This window comes from Mus pahari, chromosome 11 (assembly GCF_900095145.1).
Source record: "Mus pahari chromosome 11, PAHARI_EIJ_v1.1, whole genome shotgun sequence".
Classification (NCBI taxonomy): Eukaryota; Metazoa; Chordata; class Mammalia; order Rodentia; family Muridae; genus Mus; species Mus pahari.
The window spans coordinates 27,984,430-28,010,526 of record NC_034600.1 but is presented as its reverse complement, the minus strand read 5'-3'; the positions used below and the strand labels follow the sequence as shown (position 1 = coordinate 28,010,526).

Below are 26,097 nucleotides of genomic sequence, written 5' to 3'. Positions count from 1 at the left end.
AGTCATTATCCCCAGTCAACACTTGGTTAGCTCTTTGTTCTAAGATTTAACACTACCTATACTAATCTTAAATAACACTTAAATTTCCATTTTAATTTCCATTTTGTTTTTAAGCTACATGTCAGAGTAAATGGGGGACACATTCCAGGGACTCTCCAGGGACCTTACCTGCTAATTGTTTACATGTGTCTTCACTTCCCTAATAGGAACTGTCACTCATACACAGGTAGGAATGCTGAATGCAAGATTAATTTTACGTTTTATGACGATAAAACTAAAAGCAGGAGACTCAATACAGTTTTATTCAGAAATGCATTGATTTCAGAGGCGAAAAGCACTAAACTGACCATAACAGTTTTCTTTTTTTCTTTCTTTCTTTTTTTTTTTTTTTTTTTTTCGAGANAGCGTTTCTCTGTNTAGCCCTGGCTGTCCTGGAACTCACTTTGTAGACCAGGCTGGCCTCGAACTCAGAAATCCGCCTGCCTCTGCTTCCCGAGTGCTGGGATTAAAGGCATGTGCCCCCATGCCCGGCAATAGTTTTCTTATCACAGTAACTAACTCATAGTGCAGGTTAAGATGTGCCCACCATACGAACTGGAGATTTAGAGCTGGTGATTATAAGAACAAATGCTAACTTAGCTACCAAGAAAACAGGGCTTCAGAATGTTAGCGTCTTACATCCCACATAGAACTTCCAATGCTGCTCCATTACATGGCATGGCAGAAGCTCCTGGTCGCTGATTAGAAGTATCTCTTTTATCTGTAGATAATGAGGGATGATTTGCATCGACTCTCTGGAAGTACCTGCTAAAAAATGCATCAAAATTAAAACAAGTCTTTTATAATGCAAGATTTAAACATAGTCATTTCATATCCTAGGATCCAGTCAGTCCATATCAGAGCATACTTGATAGGTTTTCTGACTAGGACATTCATCACACCACTTTCTGTGCCTGAGACAAACCTATCTATAGACCAAGATCTGGCTGACTTTTGAGACACACACACACACACACACACACACACAGCTTGTGGGATGGGGGTAGAAGGGAGGTACGAAGGAGAGAACAGTCTGTAATCTAAAACAGAAAGCTTCTAAAGGAAGTTGAGTAAGGCCTCCTGTCCCTCAATTCCAGTAAGCTGAGAATAAAACAGTTGTGAAGACTAATGAGACTTTGCACGTGTACACTTGACACAGTACTTGGCATATGACAAACAATAACTTGCTATTATTATAATCACTATTGCTGATTTTGAGATGTTTTAGACTAGAAGACAGATGACCGACTTTCTTGTCCTTTCTCTACCATACATATAGAGTGTGGTCTTGTGGAATGATAACACTTGTGGTTCTTCTGTAAGTGAGAGGTTTCTGTTGCCTGTGTCAGTTGAAATGGTTCGTGATGTTTGTAAGGCATACCATATAGGTCATTAATGGATAAAATGTTTCATGAAATTAGGTATTCTAAGAGCAGTGGTGGTTTTGATGACCAGCACTTATCTATGTTTCCCACAATAACTTGCTTCTCTATGACTATTCCTTTCACCTTACTTGGCTTATTTTATTTGGGCTACTTATTCTCAACTTCTTGATTCATTTACATCTGTGCCAATTAGTAGGCACTGACCCAATGGTAGAACATATCCATTCAGAGGGAGGTGAGATACAATGAGATTTCAGTTGAATCCTTGGGGAAAGGTACATCTAAATCTTCCTTTTCTAGCCTTGAATCAGTAAGCAAACAGCCCTGGGTAATGAGAAGCTATTAGGAAGGAACTAAACGTGGAAATGGATCTTAGAAATGCAGTGGCTTCTTTCTTTTCTTTAAAGATGGAGTTGCATGCATCTCAGGCTATCCCCGAATTTACTATGAAACAGAGGGATGACCCTCTGCTTCTGAATTCCTTGTCTTAACCTCCAAAGTGGTAGAATTACACATATGTATCACAGTATCAGGTTTGTGGGATGAGAATGTAGAAGCTGGAAGAGGAGAAACTTCATGTTTAGTTATGCTGCTTGAATCTTAGATAAAGCCTTAGATCCCTCCCTGGCCTTTATTGACACGCAGATATCAATAAAATGCCATTTTCAGTTGTTTAAATCAGTCCAAGTGTATTTTAAACTGTTACTTACAGAATGAGGTAATAGCTCAGTCAGTAAAGCACTCACTTGCCTTGCAACCATGAAGACCTAAGTTTAACTCCTCAGAACTCGGGGGGTGGGGGAGGGAAGGAAAAAAGAAAGAAAGGGAGGAAGACAGAAGAAAGAAGAGAAAAGCAGGAATAGAGGGTAGTGGTGTATCTTTGTAATCCCAGAACAGACAAGGCACTGATGCTAGGTGGATCCCTGGGGCTCACTGGCCACCCAACCTAGCTTTCCTGACAAGTTTTAGGCCTAAAAGACCTTACTGCAAAAAACAAAGCAAAATAAAAAACAAGGTAGATCACAATTGCAGAACAATAGTCAAGGTTGTCATCTCCCACGCATGTGCCCGTACATCTACCTACATATGCACATATCTAAGCACACACAAACTTGTTACTATAAATTAATACTGTTTACACTTTAAAATATATATTTAAAATATATAAATATATCCCCATATTAACTGTAGAGGGCAAAAAGTGCTTGTGCACACAGAAAAGCAATGGAGACGTCAGGAAAGTTACACGGGCAAGCATCTGTCAAAGGAAAGAGGTATTTAACTTGTTCTCCTCCTGGAATGCTGGGAATGTTGTAGTTTCAAATTGGTGATTCTTTACTGTTTGATGAGCCAGGCTCTGCCTCTATCTCTCAGAAATTATGTTTTAGTTATCCCACACCTGTTCCTCCTAAAACTGGAGTACTAATACTGGGCCATAAAACCCATCCTTGTGACAGATGTCACTTGTACTTTACAACAGCCCAAGTGACCTGTATCCTGACTACCACAGGGATTATATTTACCTCAGCCATTCTCCCTCAACCTTTATCCTAAGCACTATTTCTAAGTCAGTAAGACCCATCTCCCAGATGAAGCCATATGCAATTCATATAGATAAAAGAGCTTCAATGTGAACATGTCAAGCTTTGTAATACTCACGGCGCCCAGTTAACTGTTAACCAAAACTTCTTTCTAAAATTTTGCTGTACTTAAATTTGGCAAAAATATATAAGCTGATGTGAGTCTCTCCAAGTCTTGGCCCAGCATTGGTGAACTGAGTTTCATTCTTTCCTCGCCCATACTGTTTCCCTACAGTCAGCAGCTGTGTTTTTCATAGATTGCAAACTAAACTGATGGGCTTTGGTAATCCTCCTGTTTCAACATCCCAAGAAATGGGGACTGTGGACACATATCAGCACACCCTGATTTCAAAAAATGAGGTGTTCTACAAAAGTTTGGGATAGGAGAGATTGCTCAGGCAAACCCCACAACAATAAGGTTTGCACTACTTCCACAAGACACTGCACTTACTTTGATTATGTTCTGAGTGCTTAATCCCTCTGTGACAGTTTCTGATTTCCACGTTATTTCAGCCATGTGCAAATACTTCTGTAGGACTGCTCCTTGCAAGCAAAGTGCCGAGGCTGAGGACGTGTGCATACTGCACATCTCAGACACTTGTGTCAGTGTCCATCTAAAGTCTTTCTTTACACCACCAGCATATGAAGCCCCATTATGATGCCTAGTTTCCCTCCACATTCTTACTAATACTGCATGGCACACATTTTTTTAAAGCATTCCCACTCTGGCTATACAAAATAAAGCTACTGTTTTCATTGATGCCTTTCTGATTCCTGTCTAGTATGAGCATACAGACTTACTGCCCTTTACAGTACCTAGATCTAAGAGTTATTTATTAAAAATTCTGTTGGCAATGCTGCATCAGTTAGCAATCCAGAGTATGGTGTTGATTAGGTCAGGAATTTAATCTGTATATGGATCAAAATTCTGCTTTCAAACTGTATTCCTCAGCTCACTGGGCATGAGAGTGCAATGCTTAGTTAACTCTGATGCTCTAAGAGGGGGGAGGTTGTTTTATGTCTTGCTAGCCAGAGACTCACAGCAGCCTTACTCAAGAACAGTTTCAGAGAATCTCTCTGTATAGTTCCTATTCTATGGAAACTAAAATAAAGGGGATTTTTAGTTGTTTGAGATGAGATCCTATTATATTGCTGAGGCTGACCTTGAACTTAGAGTTCAATTGAGACTCCTGTCTTAGTCTCCCAAGTAGCTGGGACTATGGGCATGAACCAGTCATAGCCAGTTTATAATAGGTTTTGAGATGGTTTGTTGCTACTACTATTTACTTGTGAATGTTTTGATAATAGTCCATATATAATTATTTAGCACTACACTGAAATAAATGCTATAAGCAGATTTAAGCTTTCATTATTGATTCTCACAATATTATATAGAACTGAAAGCGAAATCCACAAGTTCATAATGCTTAACTGGAACACCACTGAAACAATTCTTGGGAAAACTGTTAAGAAGGAGGGATAACTGGGGGAAGCCGGGATCTCCTGATACACCAAATTTGGGGATTCCCACTCTGGCTATACATGTGGTTACAAAGGGGCAGAGTGGGAAGGCCCCAGCTGAGAGGGTCCATACCAATGTGGATGCACAGTGCCTACCACTCCTATAAAGGAGTCAGGCCAAGACTCATTGACAGACTCAAGCTCTTCACAACTTGTCCAACTTGTAACATACTTGGCTTGTTTGTTTGTTCATTTTTTATTTATTTTTATTTTTTTTAATTCAGTTCTCAGAAAGGCCTACCGCTTCAATTTTCAGTGTAAAGTTCCTTGTAATTTGTGAAATTATCCAACGTAATTTTCTGTGTCCAACTTTTTCTTTTCTCTGTATACAGTGTGTGGATTGAATAGGAAATGCTTTCCACAGGTTCATAGTTTGAATAGTTGGTTGATAGCTGGTAGTGATAGTCTGGGATGCTGCAGAAACTTGAGTGGGTGAACTGTGAAGAGGAGGCAGTCACCAAGGGCAGGTCCTTGGGCATGGAGTATCCCTGGCCACCTCATCTCCTGCTTGTTGTTTCCTCATCACCATAAAGTCAACATTTTGGCAACATGGTATTTGCTAAAACAGGGAATCAAAAGAAAACTTTCCTAAGCCATTTCTTTAAGGTATTGTCTTAGGGTTTCTATTCCTGCACAAACATCAAGACTAAGAAGCAGTTGGGGAGGAAAGGGTTTATTCGGCTTACATTTCCACATTGCTGTTCATCACTGAAAGAAGTCAGGACTGGAACTCAAGCAGGTCAGGGAGCAGGAGCTGATGCAGAAGCCATGGAGGGATGTTCTTTACTGGCTTGCTTGCTCTGGCTTGCTCAGCCTGCTCTCTTATAGAACCCAAGACTACCAGCCCAGAGATGGTCCCACCCACAAGGGGCCCTACCCACTTGGTCACTAATTGAGAAAATGCCCTGCAGCTGGATCTCATGGAGGCATTTCCCCAACTGAAGCGCCTTTTCTTTGCGATAACTCCAGCTGTGTCAAGTTGACACAAAATTAGCCAGTACAGGTATTTTACTTCATTGATATTAAAAGCAATTGACACATTTTGCTACCTAAAAAGGACTTTTGCAAGCAACTGTTGGTTCCTTTTTGGCTTTTCCTTCTCTCATCTGACCAAACACTTGCTGTATCTAAATTGAGGTCAGCACATGAGCCCATCCTGTAATGACTATTTAGTCATCACATCTGAACTCTAGGCATGAGGATGGAATTCGGGAGCAACAGTAAGGTCTTGTGCCTAAAGTTTTACCCAGAACTGTGACATACATTTCACTGGCCAGAATCCAGTCAAACGCCACACAGAGATGCAGGCAAAGTTTTCTATATAACATATTGGCAAGTGTTATAGTGATGTTCTAAAATGTCTCACACAATATTCTTTTTCTTATACACCATTTGCTTAATGTTGATGTACTTTAAATATGTTGGTACTATACTGGCAGAAAACATAAATATATAAAAAATGTATCCACTGTTTTGAGACAGGATCTCAAAACATATGCATATGATATTAAGGACGCTGCTTTTGTTTAAAATGTTACAGATGTCATCTGCTTTTGTAAGATTAGGAAAAAGTGATGAACAAAGCTGAAGAGACTTCATACTTTCTCATGAAGAGACTTCACACTTTCTCATGAAGAGGGAGAGGGAATATGACAGCGAATGCGAGTACTCTCTAAGTTCTGGCTGAGAAATAGGAAGGGCTACTATCTTTATCTACTGCACAATTAGAAGCAGCAATCCTAGATGAAAGAGGTGATACTAACTGGGCAGGCAAGATGGGCCAGTAGGCAAGGTGCTGAATCTGAGGACTGAATCTGATCCTCTGAATCACATGGCAGATGAAGTAAACTGATTGCTGCAAGGTGTCCACTGACCACCACATGCACACTGTGGCACGCATGTATGCACACACACATAGACACATGATGAGTAAATGTTTTAAAAGAGGCACTATTAATTAACTAATGTTGCATCTACTATTTGTTCAAATTCTATTATAGTCTTTGAGCTTTTGACATACCTATTTATTAATTAATTAATTTATTTTTTTATTATTTTCATTTCAAATGTTGTCCCCTTTCCTGGTTTCCCCTATGAAACCTCCTCCCTTCTCTCCTCCCTTCCCTCCCTCCTCCCCATGCTCCCCAACCCACCCATACCTGCTTCCTGACGCTGCCATTCCCCTACACTAGGGCTTAGAGCCATCACAGGACCAAGGGCCTCTCCTCCCATTGATGACAGACTAGGCCATCCTCTGCTACATATGCAGCTGGAGCCATGTGCACTCTTTGGTTGGTAGTTTAGTCCCTGGGAGCTCTGGGGGTACTGGTTAGTTCATATTGTTCTTCCTATGGGGTTGCTAACCCCTTCAGCTCCTTGGGTCCTTTCTCTAGCTCCTTTATTGGGAACCGTGTGCTCAGTCCAATGGCAGGCTATGAGGATCCACCTCTGTATTTGTCAGGTACTGATGGAGCCTCGCTGGAGACAGCTATATCAGGCTCCTGTCAGCAAGCTCTTGTTGGCATCTACAATAGTGTCTGGGTTTGGTGGTTGTTTATGGGATGGATCCCCAGGTGGGGCAGTTTCTGGATGGTCATACCTTTAGTCTCTGCTCCACACTTTGTCTCTGTAACTCCTTCCATGGGTATTTCGTTCCTCCTGACATACCTATTTATTAAGGTCATCGAACTAAATACAGTCTTAAAACAGAGTCCTTGAGATCATATTCACGCTTACATTAATTCATATATTCAGTGGATATTATTCAGTGACTATTTATTGGAAGCTTTGGTATGGTGAACATTGGGGACTGCAAGAAATAAGACCTATAAACATCTCTTTGAATTCAAAGATCTCTTCAATCTCTTAGAAGTATAAAAGCAATTATTTGTAGGGAATGATAGTTATAAGGCCTGACATTCTATTTGCAGTGTTAAGATCTATGTGCACTTTTAAAAGGTACAAAACAGTCTCAGCTTTCCCTCTTCCAGATATTATTTTCTTTCTTTTTTTAAAAAAATTTATTTATTTTATGTGTATGAATATACTTCTTTAGACACACCAGAAAAGGGCATCAGATCCCATTACAGATGTTTATGAGCCACCATGTGGTTGCTGGGAATTGAACTCAGGACCTCTGGAGAGCAGTCAGTGCTTTTAACCTCTGAGCAATCTCTCCAGCCCAGATTTTCTTTTCTTTTTCAAGATTTATTTATTACTATTATTATAAATAAGTTCACTGTAGTTGTCTTCAGACACACCAAAAGAGGGTGTCAGATCTCATTACAGGTGGTTATAAGTCACCATGTGGTTGCTCACCATGTGGTTGCTCACATTTGAACTCAGGACCTTCAGAAGGGCAGTCAGTGCTCTTACCTGCTGAGCGATCTCACCAGCCCCCAGATTTTATTTTCTTAAACATCAATTTTCTTGGCTTTTATACTGAGTCATGGAAGCAACAGACTTTTACACTTAAAGGGAAGGAACATTACTAAGTTTTTCTAGATTAGATATTGTTGTGCTCATACCTAAATACAGGGCCTTCCTATTAGTAACAAGTATAAATTGCTCTTTCCAAATTCCCCTTTTCTGCCTCTCTCCAAAAAACACTCTTCAAAGACTCGTCACTGGAAACACAGGAGAACAGATTTTGCTTCTGATCTGGGGTGGGCTCATGAAGTCCCCACAGGGTTGGTCTGGTCTTCTCTATAGTGTTAGAGTCCTGTCTTTATTTCCTAACTTATTGTGATATGAAAGGAAGGAGAAAGACTCTCTCATGAATGCTTTTCTTTTTCTTTTTTTCTGTATCCTTAGCTATCTTTTATTATTATTATTATTTTCTTTATTTACATTTCAAATGCTATTCCGAAAGTTTCCTATACCCCTCCCCCCCACCTCTGCTCCCCTTCCCACCCACTCCCACTACTTGGCCCAGGCCTTGCCTTGTGATGGGTAATATAAAGTTGGCAAGACCAAGGCACCTCTATTCCCAGTGATGGCCGATTAGGCCATCTTCTGCTACATCTGCAGCTATAGACACAAACTCAGGGGGTACTGGTTAGTTCATATTGTTGTTCCACCTACAGGGTTGCAGCCCCCTTCAGGTCCTTGGGTACTTTCTCTAGCTCCTCCATTGGGGACCTTGTGTTCCATCCAATAGCTAGCTGGCTGTGAGCATTAACTTCGGTGTTTGCCAGGCACTGGCATAGCCTCACAAGAGGCCGCAATATTAGGGTCCCTTCAGCAGAATCTTGCTGGCATGAGCATTAGTATATAGGTTTGGTGGCTGATGATGGGATGGATTCCTGCTGCTTGTGGACGTTGTACATCGTGGTGCGGAGCCTAGTGCGCACCACGATGTACAACGTCCACAAGCAGTTGATCTCCTTTTGTTGTCGGATTGCTCTGGCTAGGACTTCAAGTACTATATTGAATAGGTAGGGAGAAAGTGGGCAGCCTTGCCTAGTCCCAGATTTTAGTGGGATTGCTTATGAATGCTTTTCTTGTAGTTGGGTTAAAGTGTTTCATATTTTTCTAATTTATACTGTTAGCCACCATAAAACAGGAACACAACAATCCAAATCATGAAAGTTCAAAAGAAACTCCCACAGCAGCCAGCAAGGGTCTCCCTGTGGATTTATAGGCTTAGACCAGGTCGCAAAAAGTTGGATGGCACCTGGTACCTCTATTGTTTTCTAATCAGCATACAATCATTGAAAGTATCTGAAGGAAAGAAAAATCAGGATTTTTTGAGGGGGGGTGGGAGAAATTAATAATAAGAATGTGTTTATAGTGGAGGCAACAGGGGAGAAATCTGGGAGGCAGGTGGCTTTCATGACACAAGGAAGAATATACAGCTTTTCTTTGACTTCCACTTAGAAACTAGGAAGAGAATGGATTGCTAGACTTTCCTGTAAATGGTGATGGGCATGAATTCATGAGGGTGGGATAGAGGGTGGAGAGAGGGGAGGGGGGGATGAGCAAGCAAATGCACATGAGAGACACAGATAGAGCAATCTCACCCTTAGGGAGTTATGACACTATCTTTTGCACAAGAAATGAACTACTACTACTCATCCAAGAGCTACAGTCAGGCTGTAATATGAGTCATTAAAAATAACGAGGTTACTAGACTCCACGGTTTGATTAAACAGATCTGTCATCAGGGTGAGTATGCTGGCTATTTTCTGTCTACATGACAGAAACTAGAGTCCCCTCAGAAGAAAGAAGCTCAGCTGAGGAATTACTTCCATTACACTGGTCTAGAGGCATGTCTGTGGGGCACTTCTTCGTTCACTGATGTAGAGGATCTTGCCCACTGTGCATTGTGCATTTGTGGGCCACAGTGGTCTGAGACTGTGTAAGGAAGCAGGTTGAGCCAGTCATGGGAAGCAAGCTAGCAAACAACTGTCCTCTTTGCTCTCTCCTTCAGTTCTTGCCTCTGTAGGACCCCCTTTTTGGGGACCCCGTGAAGTTATAAACACAGTCTGTCCCAAGACAAAGATCAGAAAAGACAAGAACAAAACAAAAACAACAGACTAGCAGGTTTCCACGTCCACCTTTTTTTCCTGACGGGCAAGATTCCACATTTGCCCTTTTACCCCCAGAACGTCTTCTAGGGTTGCAGCCTTGCGGACCCAAAGAGTGTCCTCCTCTGCAAGCCATAGGGTCCTTACGGTCCTGAACAGCAGCTGCCAGAACACTGAACACCGGATCCAGTAACCCAAGAAACTGACATACACACAAGCTCAACGGCAGCTGCCAGAATGCCAAAACTAGAAAACAAAAGACAGACTCAGTGGCCGCACACAGTCACATGAATGTACCTCCAAGGGGCATCTCTGAGTTTCTAGGGACCCCCAAAATCCCGGATGAGCCCCCACATGTAGGACCCCCCTTTTCGGGGACCCACCTGAAGTCACAGGAGTTAGGGTTTCCCAAGGAAACATGAGAGACCTTCTTGTTGCAAAAGCACGAGGCAGTTTAATGACAGAGCTCCGGGCCGATGCTTACATCATGTAGGAGGCAGAGGCATCGACCCCGAGACTCGAAAGCTAGGGGTTTTTATGGGGTACGGTCGGGGGGTTGGGGAGAATTGGCATGGTTACACGTGATTGGCTCATTTGAACGTCAGCAAGGCAGTTACAAGTCAGCAGTATAGTACGTGTGGGCTTAGGGCGGCAGGAAATTCCAGGGGCTGGGGCTATCAGGGTTGACACAGAACATCTGGGTAATGTATAACTTCAAACTGAGTCTTAAAGAGCAGGGGGGAAGGCGCCACTCTGCCAGATGGCTGTTGAGTCAGTCAAGATAGCTCAGACCAGTTCCTGCATTCCTCATCTTATCTTTGTGGCTAATTGATTCTAGTTACAAGGCAGCCTGGGCCTGCCTGGGCAATTTTTAACCTTAAGTTTACATCTAAGGAACTCTATGTTTTACATTATTTGAACCTTAAATTTATATAATTTCCTTTCACCTCTAGTTTTTTTCCCTTGGGTTGCCTGGTAGAGGACTACAACTGTAAGCCAAACAAAACAAAACCCTTTCCTCTCCTGTACTGCTTTTGCTCATTGTTTTATCACAGCAACAGAGAAGCAAATGAGGACAGTTTAGAACCAAACACCATGAATTACTGTAAGAACTCCTAGTTTCTTAAACCTTTAACTTCACCATGTTCACTGATCTGATCTCCCAGACCAAGATTCTCCCAAATGATGAAAGCTGTCTAGAGTACACATAGGGGCTAGGGAAACCCATGGCTCTAACTGGATACGTAGCAGAGGATGCCCTTATCTGGCATCAATGGGAGGGGAGCCCCTTGGTCCTTTGGAGACTCCATGACCCAGCATAGGGGAATGCTAGGGCGTGGAGGTGGGAGTAGGGGGTGGGTGGGTGAGCACCCTCATAGAGGCAGGGGGTAGGTGTAGAGGATGGGGGCTTGTGGAGGGGAAACTGGGAAGAGGGATAACATCTGAAATGTAAATAAATAAAATAACCAATAAAAATATGAAAAAAAAGGTACTTGTCTTAGTTGTGCTTTTATTGCTGTGATAAAACACCATGACCAAAATGCAAGTTAGGTGGTATGTTGGGAGAAGGGTTTGTTTGGCTTACAGTTCTGTAACACTGTCCATTATTGAAGGAAGTCAGGACAGGAACTCAAACATGGCAGGAACCTGGAGTCAGGAGATGATGCAGAGGCGTGGAGAGGTGCTGCTTACTGGCTTGCTTCTTATGGCCTGTTCAGGCTGCTTTCTTATAGAACCCAGGACCACCAGCCCAAGGATATTGCCACATTACAATGGGATGGGCCCTCCCCCATCAATCCCTAATTAAGAATATGCCCTACAGGCTTGGTAGCAGCACTATTTTATGAAGGTGTTTTTTTTTTTTTTTTTTTTTTCAATTGAGGCTCCCCCTTCTTGGATGACTTTAGCTTGTGTCAAGTTTACATAAAACTATCCAGCCCAGTTTGTTGTTGTTGTTGTTGTTTGTTTGTTTTTTTTTGAGACAGGATCCTAAGAAGTTAAGGTGGATTGGTGGATTAAGAATAAGGAAAGAGAAGTAGTTTGAATTATGGAGCCCTGTTATAAGGAAAGTAATAATTCCAGGGAGACCTGGGAGAACAACAGGAATCCTGTCTGGTTCCTGACCTTATTCATCACAATATCATCATTTTCTGTGCATAGATTGTCACTAACTGGTATGGTAGAGACACTGGGATAAAAGGAGGGGTGCTGTAGCAGAGGAGAAAAAATATAATACTGGCTTATATCTGATTTTCAGGATTCTCTTTTGCTCTTTCACAATCAAGTCAAGGTGCGACACTCATTTGTGAGACTGAATCTTCAAGTTTTCCAGAATAATATTATTTCCATTTCATACAGAATATTAGCTTAATAAGCAAAGATTATTTTAGTGCAAGTTTTCAGAAAACATATAAACATAGCAAGTCTCTGTGTGATACTTAAAAACCACTCAGTGATTTTAGAACAGATTCAGATTAAGGAATAACAATAAAAGATGGTGTCATCTAAAAATTTCCTAGAAGCAACTGTGCTTAGTACAATAAACCAATACAACTATCACTGGATTCATAGAGAACTTGGAATCTTTGACCACTACTGTGGGAATGTAAACTGGTCCTGATGCTATGAACAGTCTGGCTAGTCTTCACAAGAACAAAACCTAGAGTTACATTACCACAAACCAATTACATTCCTAGCTTTACAGTCACAAGAACCTAAGGCAGGTACTCAAACAACTAAATGTGTATGCATACTCATCCATAGCACTGTTTACAATGTCCTTGAAGTGGAAACCGCTCATATGCTCAAGTGATGAATGAATAAATTGTGACATAAAGGAACAAGTGCATGCTACAATAAGGATAATCCTCAAAACCACTGTGCTGGATAAGAGGAGGCCCCAGAGGCCATAGAGCATTATCCCACTTCTGTAACATATGCAGAAGAACACATCCATCCAGAGAGAAAGCAACTCCTAGGGACTGTGGGTGCTATGAGTACAGGATTCTTTGGAAGACAAGACAGCATTCTGAAGCTACACAGAGGTAGTGTTGCACAACACTGTGAATATACTGAATGCCATTGAGTTTTCTGTGTTAAAATGGTTAATTATAATGACCAGCTATGAATTTTACCTAACTGGGGAAGAAGAGGTCAGTACATTCTCATTATGCCTGGGTATGTCCACCGCACAGCTAACAAGGAGCTTCTGGGCCACATTTACCTGAGAGGCAAGGCTGATGGTGCTGAGGTGTGCTCTGCAGTTCTGCAGGAATAGGAGCTTCTTCAGAAACATACTTCAAAAGTTCTTTTCCAAGGTATGTTACCTGTAATTTAAAAATCATGCATTTTGTAAGAGGCAAACATACTTATTTCTTAAAAAACTGTTTTTTTTTGTAAATAATTTGCTTAATAAAACTACAGACCACAGCCATGTCTAACCTGCCACCTTTATTTTTATAAAAATATTTTGTTGGAATATAGTTACATTCATCAACTTAACATGTCTGACTGCTTTGGGGCTAGAGGAGAATTAAGTTCTTGTGACAGAAATTATGTATCAGAGATGTCCAAACTGTAGTTTTCTATCTGTGCCTGTATGGAAAAAAAATCTGCCAGCCTTTACCATTAATACCACATGTCCAACAACTATTTAATCTAGCACCTGTGCTTTGTAATTTAAAATGAACATTACAACAAAACTAAACCATAAAACTAAGAGCATGTTTCAAGAAATGAGATATCTAACTAATCACATTGACCACCTAACATTCAGGCCTGTATATATAAATACTTCAAAATGTGCTTATGAATTTAGATACTATTATTGGCTCAAAAGCTAACAGCTTAAAAATATCTGTATGTAAATGGGAGGGGTGGAAACAGACTTTTAAAAGGCTATCTACTCTTAGCTACAGACATTCTAATAAAACACTCACAGGGGGTAGGTTCATGTGGACAATGTGTCAAGTTTCAATTTGAACATTCCTCTCTTTAGAGCATATTTTTGTAACCTCTAAACATAAGAATGCTACCCACAATCAGCTCGTATAATATCTGTGCTGTTTCTCTCACAGCATTTATCTCAGTAAAATGATTTAGTGTGTCTTGCTTCTATTAAATCATGAGCTTCCTGAGAACATGATCTGTGTCATATACATTTTTATGCCTGTGGATGTCATCTAGTACCTGCTATTATAGAACAAAAGAATTGGAAGTTCCAGCTTTTAAGCAAGGCTCTTATATTCCATGTTGCAGTTTGTGTGTTTTTATTTTAAAGAACTACCTGCACCTTATTAAGGTAGGATTGTTGACATGGTTGTCTAGTATATATTCTGAGTATTTAATAAATTCTTGCTAAACTAAACAGAGTGTCCAAGTAATAGATCTATAAGATGAAGGGACCCTTTGGGTTCAAATCATAGATCAAAGTAGATCATAGATGAAGGAAAAAAGTGGGGTAAAACCAGGCCTCTCCAGTGTGCCAATCCCTTCTTTCTTTGAAAGAAGACCTGAAATCACAGGTTGTTGAGAGCTGACCTGTAAGTGCTAAGAAGAGACAGTGTGCTCTTAACTGCTGACCCATCTCTTCAGTCTTCAAAGAAGATTTTTTTTAAAGCTGTAAATCTTTTCTTTTTAAAGCCTTGAATTTTAATAATCATTTTATTGCAATAAACTTATAAATAAAAACATCACATAGCTAGGTTACGGTAACCACTCAAACAAACATCTGTCTAGTTCCAAACTATGCATCTCAGTACACTTGTGTACATTCAGAATGGCCATTCTGAAGCAAAGGAACTTTCCTCAGGGTTTTAAGCTTCCCTTACCAGTTAGATTTCTATGGGATAATCTCCAACAAAAAAAGGAAAAAAACTCTATGATAGAGTTGAAAGTACAAAAGTACTCTGCTTTAGAACATCTTCCACAACTCATCTTTCACAAATCATTTCACCCATTTTGCTTGCATCCCACAGCATCACTGAAGGTTACACTTTTTAGTATCTTGGGATATGCATTGTTTTTCCCTTTTTGAGTCCAAGAGAGCTCAAATAATATGTATATTCCAAGTCTATCCACTTTGTTGCCAATTTCCTAATTCATTTTTCTTTCCAGCTGAATAGAATTATCTTTTGTATATGTACCACACTTCCATTATCGAGCCATTTGTTAATTGTCTTGTGGGATCATTCCATTTCCTTCCTATCACAAGTAGTGCAGCAGCAAACATGAATATACAAGTATCTCTACTGGTGGAGAGTGCTCAGAGTATATGCTCGGAACATAGCTGGGATATATGATAGTTCTTTTAATTTTTTGAGGAACCTCCGAAAGATCTATGAAGACAACAACTTCAAGTCTCTAAAGAAAGAAATCGAAGATCTCAGAAAATGGAGAGATCTCCCATGCTCATGGATTGGCAGAATTAACACAGTAAAAATACCCATCCTACCAAAGGCAAACTACAGATTCAACACAATCCCCATCGAAACCCCAATTCTTCAAAGACATGGAAAGAGCAATTCTCAAATTCATCTGGAAAAGCAAAAAACCCAAAATATCAAAAACAATACTTAACAATAAAAGAATGGCAGGGGGAATCACCATCCCTGACCTCAAGCTTTACTACAGAGCAATAGTGCTCCCCATTTTTAATAGGGTTATTTGGTTCTCTGGAGTCTAACTTCTTGAGTTCTTTGTATACATTAGCTATTAGCCTTCTATCAGATGTAGGATTGATAAAGATCTTTTCACAATCTGTTGGTTGTCATTTTGTCCTACTGACAGTGTCCATTGCCTTAAAGAAGCTTTGCAATTTTATGAGGTCCCATTTGTCAATTCTTGATCTTGGAGCATAAGCCATTGGTTCAGGAATTTTCCCCCTGTGCCCATGTGTTCAAGGCTTTCCCCTACTTTCTCGTCTATTAGATTCAGTGTATCTGGTTTTATGTGGGGATCCTTGATCCACTTGGACTTGAGCTTTATACAGGGAGATAAGAATGGATCAATTTGCATTCTTCTACATGCTGATCATCAGTTGAACCAGCACCATTTGTTGAAAATGCTGTCTTTTTTCCACTGGATGGTTTTAGCTTCTTTGTCAAAGATCAAGTGATCATAGGTGTGTGGATTCATTTCTGGGTCTTCAATTCTGTTCCACTGAATCCCGTCTGTCCCTGTACAAGTACCATGCAGTTTTTATCACCTTTGCTCTGTAGTACAGTTTGAGGTCAGGGACAGTGATTCCCCCAGACATTCTTTTACTGTTGAGAATAGTTTTTGTTATCCTGGTTTTCTTTTTTTTGTTATGTCAAATGATTTTGAGAATTGCTTTATCTAACTGTATGAAGAATTGTGTTGGAATTTTGATGGGGATTGCATTGAATCTGTAAATTGCTTTTGGCAAGATGCCCATTTTTACTATATTAATCCTGCCAATCCATGAGTATGGGAGATNTTTTCATCTTCTGAGGTCTTCTTCAATTTCTTTCTTCAGAGACTTGAAATTCTTGTCGTACAGATTTTAAACTTGTTTGGTCAGAGTCACACCAAGATATTTTAAATTATTTGTGACTATTGTGAATGGTGTCATTTCCCTATTTTCTTTCTCAGCCTGTTTATCCTTTGAATAGAGGAAGTCTACTGATTTGTTGAGTATATTTTATATACAGTCATTTGGTTGATGTTGTGTATCAGCTGTAGGAGTCCTCTGGTGGATTTTTTTGGGGTCACTTAAGTATACTATCATATCATCTGCAAATAATGATATTTTGATTACTTCCTTTCCAATTTGGATCCCTTTGACCTCCTTTTGTTGTCTAATTGCTCTAACTAGAACTTCAATATATTGAATAGACAGGGAGAGAGTGGGCAGGCAGCCTTGTTTAGTGCCTGATTTTAGTGGCATTGCTTTAAGTTTCTCTTCATTTAGTTTGATGATGGCTACTGGTTTGCTGTATATTGCTTTTACTATAGATATGGGCCCTGAATTTCTGATTTTTACCATGAAGGAATGTTGAATTTTGCCAAATACTTTTTTAGCCCTTTGTCAGATCTTTGTGTGGTTTTGGTATCAGCGTAACTGTGGCTTCATAGATGAATGGGTAGTGTTTCTTCTGTTTCTATTTTGTGGAATAGTTTGAAGAATATTGGTATTAGGTTTTCTTTGAATGACAAAGCCAGCTCAATAAGTCAACAGGTTCTCCAGGACAGGAATGAGGATTAAAAAGAAAAAGGACAATTACACAACATTGTAGCATGAGCCCAGCTGAAGCAGGGGCTAAGGGGAGTGGGGATGGGGTAGTGGTGTTAGTCTGTTTTTATACTACTTTAAATACATATAAAATGATAAGATCAGTTTTGGGTCAAAAAACAAGCAAGGCATATAAAAAGTGCACTTCACCCTTGAGCCTTTGTTTCTCCTGGCTAAAGCATAGAACAAACAGTCATCACAATGTATACACACTTAAAACTGAATCCTGAAAACCTCACTGGACCCAAGTCTTGCTTATATGCCTGTTCCCACAGAGGTGTGGTATGAAGAACACACTAAGGCAGCTATGTGAAGCTGTTTAAGAAAGGTGTTCTGTGAGGATATCTATAGATTGTTGTGCTCTTGTGTTTCTAAGGCAGAGCTGCAGAGGTGCTTTGTCCTGATGCTCTCCCTGAGACTCTTAGAACAGAAGGCACATTATTCTTCATGAATTAATATGTGCTGATTCTGTAATAGCATGCTTAGGTGAGAACAAGGGTGTGTACAGTACACACACACACACACACACACACACACACACACACACACACACACAGGATGTGGGTACATCTAGCTAACCTACTGTAAATGTAATTACTAAAACAAGTGAGTATATTAACATAATCTACTACTGAACAGAAAGATGTCCAAGAATTTATTTCCTTGTTAAGAGTCTACTTTATTTGAAACTATCCATCCATTTCCTTCCCCTCTCTTCCTTCCCTTTCTTCCTTCTAACAGGCTCTCACCCAGGCTGGCTTTGAACTTTAAATCCTCCTGACTGAGTCTTCTGAATGCTGAGGTTTCAGCCATATGTCACCATGTTTGGATTCACTCGATTTTTGCTGTCTTCAGAAAAGCCACTTGTAGTGAAAACTGTCATTATGAAACTCACACCTTTGTATCATGACTTAAACAAGTAAAAAGGTCAAAGTCATTATTAGTGTTGACTAATAATAATCTGCTCATGGGTGATCAAATTACTGGCTTTAAAAAGTAAGTCTTGCAAGTTTTCAGCATCCCAAGAGAGAAAAGAGGATAACTGCTTTTTTTTTTTTTTTTTTTTATCTAAGGGTGGGGAAAAGGTAAAAAATCAACCAACCAACCAACCAAAAACCCAAATCAACCAATGAACAAGACACATAAAGGTTTCTTTTTAGGATCACTGTAGTACAAAAGACTTTCCAAGAAAGTATTTCTTAGATAAAATATTTTAAGAGGTTCAAAATACAGGGTAGAAATCCTATGGTTTCCTAGGGAAATGACAATGTAGGTGAAGTCCACTTCTAAAACCAAACCATCCCAGTGCCCATGCTCCCAACACTTTAACAAGAGGCAGGAGAAAGCCCTCGTAGTATGCCTTTCTTCCCTTGTATAATGTTCTCCAATAGAAGCTGGGTTCACTGCAGATTTCCATGAAGACACTGTGAGATAAACTGAGGGAATCCATCCAGACAATTTTTTATCTCTTTCTGTAATCTTGACCAAGCTTTGATATTCCTAATCATGGTGGATGGAGGAATGTGTTTATAAAATGAATTCATTTCTCTCATCCTTCCTCTGTGTATGTACATTTATGTGTATGTGCAAGCACACACATAACATATACACATATGTATGTTGGCCATGGAGAGCATAGAGAAAACTCAATGATAAATCTGAAAGAGTGAATTTGTATGGATGGAAATACAGTGAGGCATATGGATTTGCTCAGAAGAAATCTGTCTAGTGCTCTTTCAGTAAATACGTAAAAATGGCACCTACTCTTCACTTGCATCTGTTCACTCTTGGGCACCCCCTAGATTACCATTCTTACAATTCTTATGATTTTCATATAACAACTGTATGACAAAAAGATTTTTTTCCTTCCCACCAAGTACTAACCATAGCAAATCCTGATTTTTTTCTGAGGCTGGATGAGACTAGGCATGTCCAAGGTGGTATTACCATAAATTAGAAAGACATTTTTCCTATGAAAGTCAGCCATTTTTGTTGCACATGATAGAGTACAGGATCTTTTAAGCACAGAGCAATCTGTTTTCATGAAAGAAATGTAGGTCTCTCTTACGCCATTGTTACAAGCGAAAAAAAATGATGTACAAAGCCTCAGAAGACTAAGTTCTCGACATGACTCTGGTATTTACTAGCCAGATGCAATTTGGGTTACTTAATATCCTAAAACTCTATTTTTCACATCCATAACCAGGCATTATAGTTGATTTACCTGCCTCATAAATTTTTTTGTGCAAAAGTACATGCTATGTCTGAATCTCTATGTCTGAAGGTTAGCTGTTTAGCACTCCATAACTTAGACATAAAAATGAAATTGAAAAAGTATGAACAATTTGACCTAGATCAAAGATTTTTAATCTAATTAGTATACTAAAATCACATGGACAACTTTTAGAAAAATATTGTTACTTGGAGCTCGTGAGATGGCTCAGTGGTAAAGTCCTTGCTGTGTAAGCCTGGTAGCCTGGATATGAACCCCAGAACCTATATAATGCTGGAAGGGGAGAACCAAGTCCAAAAGCTGTCACTGACTTTCAGTGCTTTGGCAAGTGTCTTTCCTCTCTATATACTAATTTTTTAAAAATTCAAATACTGCTTTCTTATCCCTGGCAAAACTATCAAATAAAGCTGGAGTCTAGAAGGCACTGGCAGTTTTTATTATTTTAAAATTAAAATAACTAATTAAATGTTTATTTATTTGTTTATTGAGACAAGGTCTAGCCTATATAGCCCTAGTTGTCCTGGGACTTTTTGGATAGAGTAGGCTGGTTAGAATAGTACAGATTTATTTGCCTCTGCCTCCCAAGTGCAGAGGATTAAAGGTTTGAGCCACCATACCTGGTCATGGTAGTTTTAAAGTTATTTTCATGTATAGCTGTTGTAAAAACTGTTATTTGGTTATAATGTATAAAGAATGAATGAGCCAGGGACTAGGTTGATTTGTCTCACGTAAAGATGACTCTGACCACTGGAATGAGTACTAGCAGTTAAGAGGCAGCAGAGGCAGCAAGACACCTCAGTGATGTAAAATGGGAGGAAGCATCAGGACTCCCTCAGCAAAGCTGTGCCACAGCCTACCTCTTGGGGGGAGGGATGGATCAACTCTGTCTAGTGGCTCTGTCACACTGTTGGATACAGAGCATGTTCTAGTTTTCTGGTATTTGTAGTGGCCAACTAACCATCCCTGGCTGCATACCATCGCCATTCTTAAAACAGTCAGCTGAATTAGACACAATTATTAACATAGTGAAAAACTCCCTTGCATCTAGAAATGACTGACTGTAGGAGATCCTCTAAAACCTGAAGAAGCAGGTTTGTATGATAAACTGTTATAAAGAAGTCATGTTTCATAACCTTGAGCATTTACTAAAAGTGCATGAATGCCCCAAAGGAAGTGTTAAAGCTCTGCTTTTGCTCTTCCCAAAGCCTTTAAAAAGTAATCTAAGGCTGTTCATAAACTGGATTATCTTTAGTGTCCACATTTGCATTTGCTTCACTAACACACAGGAACTAAACCATTTGACTAGCTGATTCAGCTGTTAAGGGACTATTAGGAACAAGATGATATATAATAAGTGAGGCACTTGTATAGAAGAAGAAACATGGGTAGCCAGCTATTCAAAGGCAGGAAATGCAGTAGTCCAATAAAGGAAAAGGGTAGGCAAAGTGAGTCCTCCTGCATAGCAAAGTATCCTTAAGTCAAAAGACCAAAGCTGAACAAACTGCAAGACGACTCATGATATGAGGAAAAAAATCTGTGTCAGCAAACAGTATAATTTATCATAATTTTAAAATGCTGCAATGAAAGGGATTATTAAGATGCTAACTGCTAACATTTAAAACAAATTACACATCCATGAAAAGGACTTGGAAAAACGACTAAGGATGAACTGAAAGTTGATACCACAATGATTCCCGGGGGTGGGGGGGGGAGTGAATTAATATTTTGGTGGAGAGGAGTGGGGAAGGCACAGCAGATTATTTAACATACCAAATCCAAACTATGCTGATTCAAGTAGAACACAATATTAGAACTACTCCCGTAAAGATCTAGAACAGTGGTTCTCAACCTTGCTAATGCTTCAATCCTTTAATACAGTTTCTTACATTGCACTGATCCCTAATCATAAAATTATTTTGTTGCTCCTTTAATTTTGCTGTTATGACTTATAATGTAAATATCTGACATGCAGGGTATCTGGTATGGCATCCACTAAAGGGGTGGAGACCCACAGGTTGAGAGTCATTGGGAGGAATGCAGAATTAGGGGCATAGCAGGGACTGGGAGGGAGCTAGGCTGGACAAAAATGAGATGCTGTCTCTTGTTAATGTGTGCTCTGAGGCTTACCCAAGTGGAGTTTAGGTGTATCAGCTAGCTGTTCTTTGAAATGACAATGGTGGTGTCTTACAGTTTCTGTTGCTGCAATGAAACATGACCAAAAAGCAAAAAGCAAGTTAGGGAGAAAAGGGTTTATTTGGTTTATACTTCCATATCACTGTTCATCACTGCAGGAAGTCAGGACAGAAAATCAAATAGGGCAGGAAGCTGGAAGCAGGAGCTGATGCAGAGGTCATGGAAGGGTGCTGCTTAGTGGCTTACTCCTCCTGCTTTCCTATGGAACCCAGGATCACCAGGGGTGGCAGCACCCATATGGGTTGGGCCTGCCCCCACTGATCATTAATTAGAAAATGCTCTCCAGCTATGTACAGCCCTATCATATGGAGACACTGTCTTAACTGAGGAACCCTCTTCTCAGATGACTTTAACTTGTGTCCTGTTGACATAAAACTACCTAGGGGGATCTGATGATTCATGACTTCTTTTTTGAGTCAACTATGGTAAGATGGTTCCTAAATGGGCAGTGAAATCCTAAATGGGCTTGTAATTCAGAAGCCAGGACTGAGCAGAAAGCTACTCAAGTAGGTCGAAATGAAAAAGAGGAAAATAATTCTTTGAGTGATTTGAGGAGGGTGCCATGCTCAAAAAATCAAAGTGCAATACAATGCTATAAGTGTAATACAATGTGTATAAAAGTACAATGTGGAATACATTGCTTTAGCCGTAGGATTCCTGCCCATGCCTTTTGTACTTAGGGGAATATTTGGGCTTTATTTCATTAGAATAATAACAACATAGCTACTTCAATGATCCAGAAATTTCTATATGGATTCATAAACCTGAAATTGCCTGAAAGAAAAAAAAGAGGTGTAGAAGGTCACTGAAGTTTCTGAAAGTAGATAAAAAGCAAGAACAGGTGTAGTCAACTGTTATTACATGCCCTCAGGAATTCTGGGAAATAGATCTGTAGAAAAGGAGACATAGCTTATCATAGGAGACACATTCAGGGATACAAACCAAACCAGCAATATTTCAAATTTCGTTTAGAGATGTTTGAAACAACAAAAAAGTTAAATTTAAAAATAACTCACCTTATTCCAAGCATAATTCCAGGTCACATAACTGCCACCTCCCAGGAGATCCTTGAGCCAGGTGACTGGGTTCTGGTAAATCTGACCATTTTCTACCTTAAGTTTACCACTCAGTAAAACACTGGCTTTGTGGGTAGTCTCCTGAAGTGAAAAACAGTGTAAGGTAAACAACTACTATTGTATGAACTTTGCTTCTGGCCATGATAAAATAAGAGATTTACTCTAACACCTGATGCTCCCCACCCAACACCATACAAACAAACAAATAGCAGCAACAACAAAACAAACAAAAGACACCCTAAATTTAACAAGTGTTTTGTAAGATGCTGAGTATCAGGCAAGACAGCTACACTGAACACTGAGTGAGAATGTAATGTGGGGAGGCTTCCTCAGCCTCAGCCCTCCATATCCAGACCACAGCAGGAAAGGGAATCCAGAGAACAACCTGGAGTTAAAGAGGCCAGGGCAGGACGGCACTGCAGCAGAGTGAACTTAAGAGAAATTTTCAGCTCTTCACAGGGTCTCCTTGAAGGACCCGCTAAGTAGTGACTGATGTTTATATAAGATGAGAGTATAAAATTGGCTTAGAATGGAAAAAAAATCCACATGAAAGGATTAGAGGAAATGATACCTAGCATTCTCATGGGACAGGAACTAATGCTTTTTTGTCACCATAAAACTAGAAAAACCTCAAGATTAAAGGTATCATCAGAAAATTTTATCAAAAAGTTTTGATAAAAACTTTCACTAGAAAAAAGTAATTGGTCCTAAATTTGACACTGTTCCACCAGAACTTTAAAAATACTGAAAGGGCCAAAGGATTTCTAAGCAACCTAACTATATTATACAATAAATTCTCCAAATAATTTTAAGAATGTGAAAATATCCAGCACTCACAAAACAAATTTCAATATGGGATCCAATAAAAATAAACAGGTACAAATTCAACAATATTAACAGCAACATTTACTTGTTTAAATAACTCATTAAAAGGCAGGTACTATCAGTCTAGGTTAAATAGACAAGATACAACTATATAATGTATAAAAAAGATAGACTTCATATTAAAAGAAATGAATAAATTGAAAATTAAAAGATGGATGAATGTCTCATACCAACAAAATATTGGAACAGCTATATTAATATCAGAATACTTCAAACCCAAAATAACTAGAAATAGACATTAAAAAATGCTAAGAGGGTTACTGTATCAGGCAGATATAACAACTATAGGCACACATGTGCTTAAATTCAAAAGAGCTTCAAAACACAGGAAGCAAAACTTAAGGGAAAAACAGACAGATCAATAAAAGTGGATGCTAGAGATTTCAATGTCTTAGTTTTAACAAGGAAGTATAAAGATCAAATAGGCAGAATACCAATTCCAAAGACAATACTCAACTACTATAAAGTTGAACACTAGACTCAAGAATATACAGAAACCTCCACTTAAGTGGGTTATAGGTACAAACCTATAATCTCAGTACTTAGAGGCTGAGGAAGGAGGAGTGTGAGTTTAAGGCCAGCCTCAGCTAAAATAAAAATATCAAGATTGTGTATTAAAAACACAAAAGACTGGTGATGTAGCTCAGTGGCATAATATTTGCCTAGCCCATACAATGCTCTGGATTCAGTCCTTAGCCCAAAAAAGAAAAGAGAGAGAGAGAGAGAGAGAGAGAGAGAGAGAGAGAAAACTAGAAAAAAGAAAAAGAAAAAAAAGAAAGAAAACCACTTAACGTAATATTTACTCACTATACTGCCAGTGGAAAATCATTTAGGAGAGGGCAAAAATTTAGCCTCACAAAATTTAAAAAGAAATGAAATAATATAAAGTATGCTCTCTAACCACAATGGAATAAAAGTAGAAATTATTAACAGAAAAAAATAGAAATCTCACCATTAAATAAAAATTAAACAACACAGTCCTAAGGAACCAGTGAATCAAAGAAGCAATCAAAATGCAAATTAAAAAATACTTTGGGGACTGGTGAGATGGCTCAGTGGGTAAGAGCACCCGACTGCTCTTCCGAAGGTCCAGAGTTCAAATCCCAGCAACCACATGGTGGCTCATAACCATCCATAACAAGATCTGACTCCCTCTTCTGGAGTGTCTGAAGACAGCTACAGTGTACTTACATATAATAAATAAATAAAATCTTTAAAAAAAAATACTTTGGGATGTGGCTCAATAGATACATAAAGTCCCCAGTATCCACATAAAAGCCAGTCGTATCTGAAACGCAGCAATGGGGTGGGGACAGATGGATCCTAGCGGGTCTCTGGCTAGCCAGCCTTGGAGAAAGAGTGAGCTCCAGGATGAGAGACCTTGTCATTAAAAAAGACTGACAGCAATAGAGGAAGACACACAACACTGACTTCTGGTATCTATAGTTGCATACACATAAGTGCACATACATATGTATATATACTACACACATACACACACAGTAAAAGAGAGAGAGAATAATCTAAAATGGATGAAAAATATAACATTTTGAACTATAGTAATGTATCAAAAGCAGTGGGCAACAGGATATTCCTTTTTAGTGCAAGGTGGGGCTGGAGACAGGGTTTCAGTATGTACTCCAGGTTAGTTTTGAACATATAATCCTCCTGTTTAAGTCTACCAAGTACTACCACATCTAGCTTTAGAATAATATTTGCATCTATGAATATAATAAAAATACTATAAAGAAATTCTCAATTTGATGGCTTAACTTTTAAGATACTTGAAAAAGAATGCAGAAGAAAACAAGCAACGTAAAAAGTAACAAATATTGGATTAAAAACAAAATGAACACCTGATATGGCCGTCTCCTGAGAGAGGCTCTGCCAGAGCCTTGAAGCCAACCATTAGACTGAGCGTGGGGTCCCTGATGGAGGAGTTGGAGAAGAAACTGAAGGAGCTGAGAGGGTTTGCAGCCCCATGGCAGGGAGCAGCAATGTCAATAAACCAGACTCCCTAGAGCTCCCAGGGACTAAACCACCAACCAAAGATTAACATGGAGGGACCCATGGCTCTGGCCGCATATGTGGCAGAGGATGGCCTGGTTGGACATCAGCGGGAGGAGCAGCCTTTGAGCCTGAGGGGGTTCAATGCCCCAGTGTAGGGGAATGCCAGGGCAGGAGTGGGTGGGTGGGTTAGCACCCTCATAGAGGCAGGGGGAGGGGAGATGGGATATGGGGCTTCTGGAAGGGATACCTGGAAAGGGGATAACATTTGAAATGTAAATAAAGAAAATATCCAATAAAAGAAAAAAATTGGGGGCAGAGCAAGCAGGGTGTGGAGCAAGAGGGAAAACAGAAGGTGAGAGAGAGAGAGAGAGAGAGAGAGAGAGAGAGAGAGAGAG

General features: G+C 39.7%; 1 protein-coding gene across 1 annotated transcript in view; it reads right to left on the bottom strand.

The window, feature by feature from the left end:
* Nucleotides 1-658: 658 nt before the first annotated feature.
* The window catches only part of Ankrd31 (ankyrin repeat domain 31), a 153,314-nt gene continuing 127,875 nt past the window's right edge, over nt 659-26,097 (bottom strand). Inside the window, exons 23-25 of the mRNA XM_029544181.1 lie at nt 22,748-22,888; nt 13,277-13,379; nt 659-807 (exon numbers count right to left, since the gene is read on the bottom strand). Coding sequence (XP_029400041.1) covers nt 659-807; nt 13,277-13,379; nt 22,748-22,888 — 393 coding nt within the window. The remainder of the gene's footprint in view (nt 808-13,276; nt 13,380-22,747; nt 22,889-26,097) is intronic.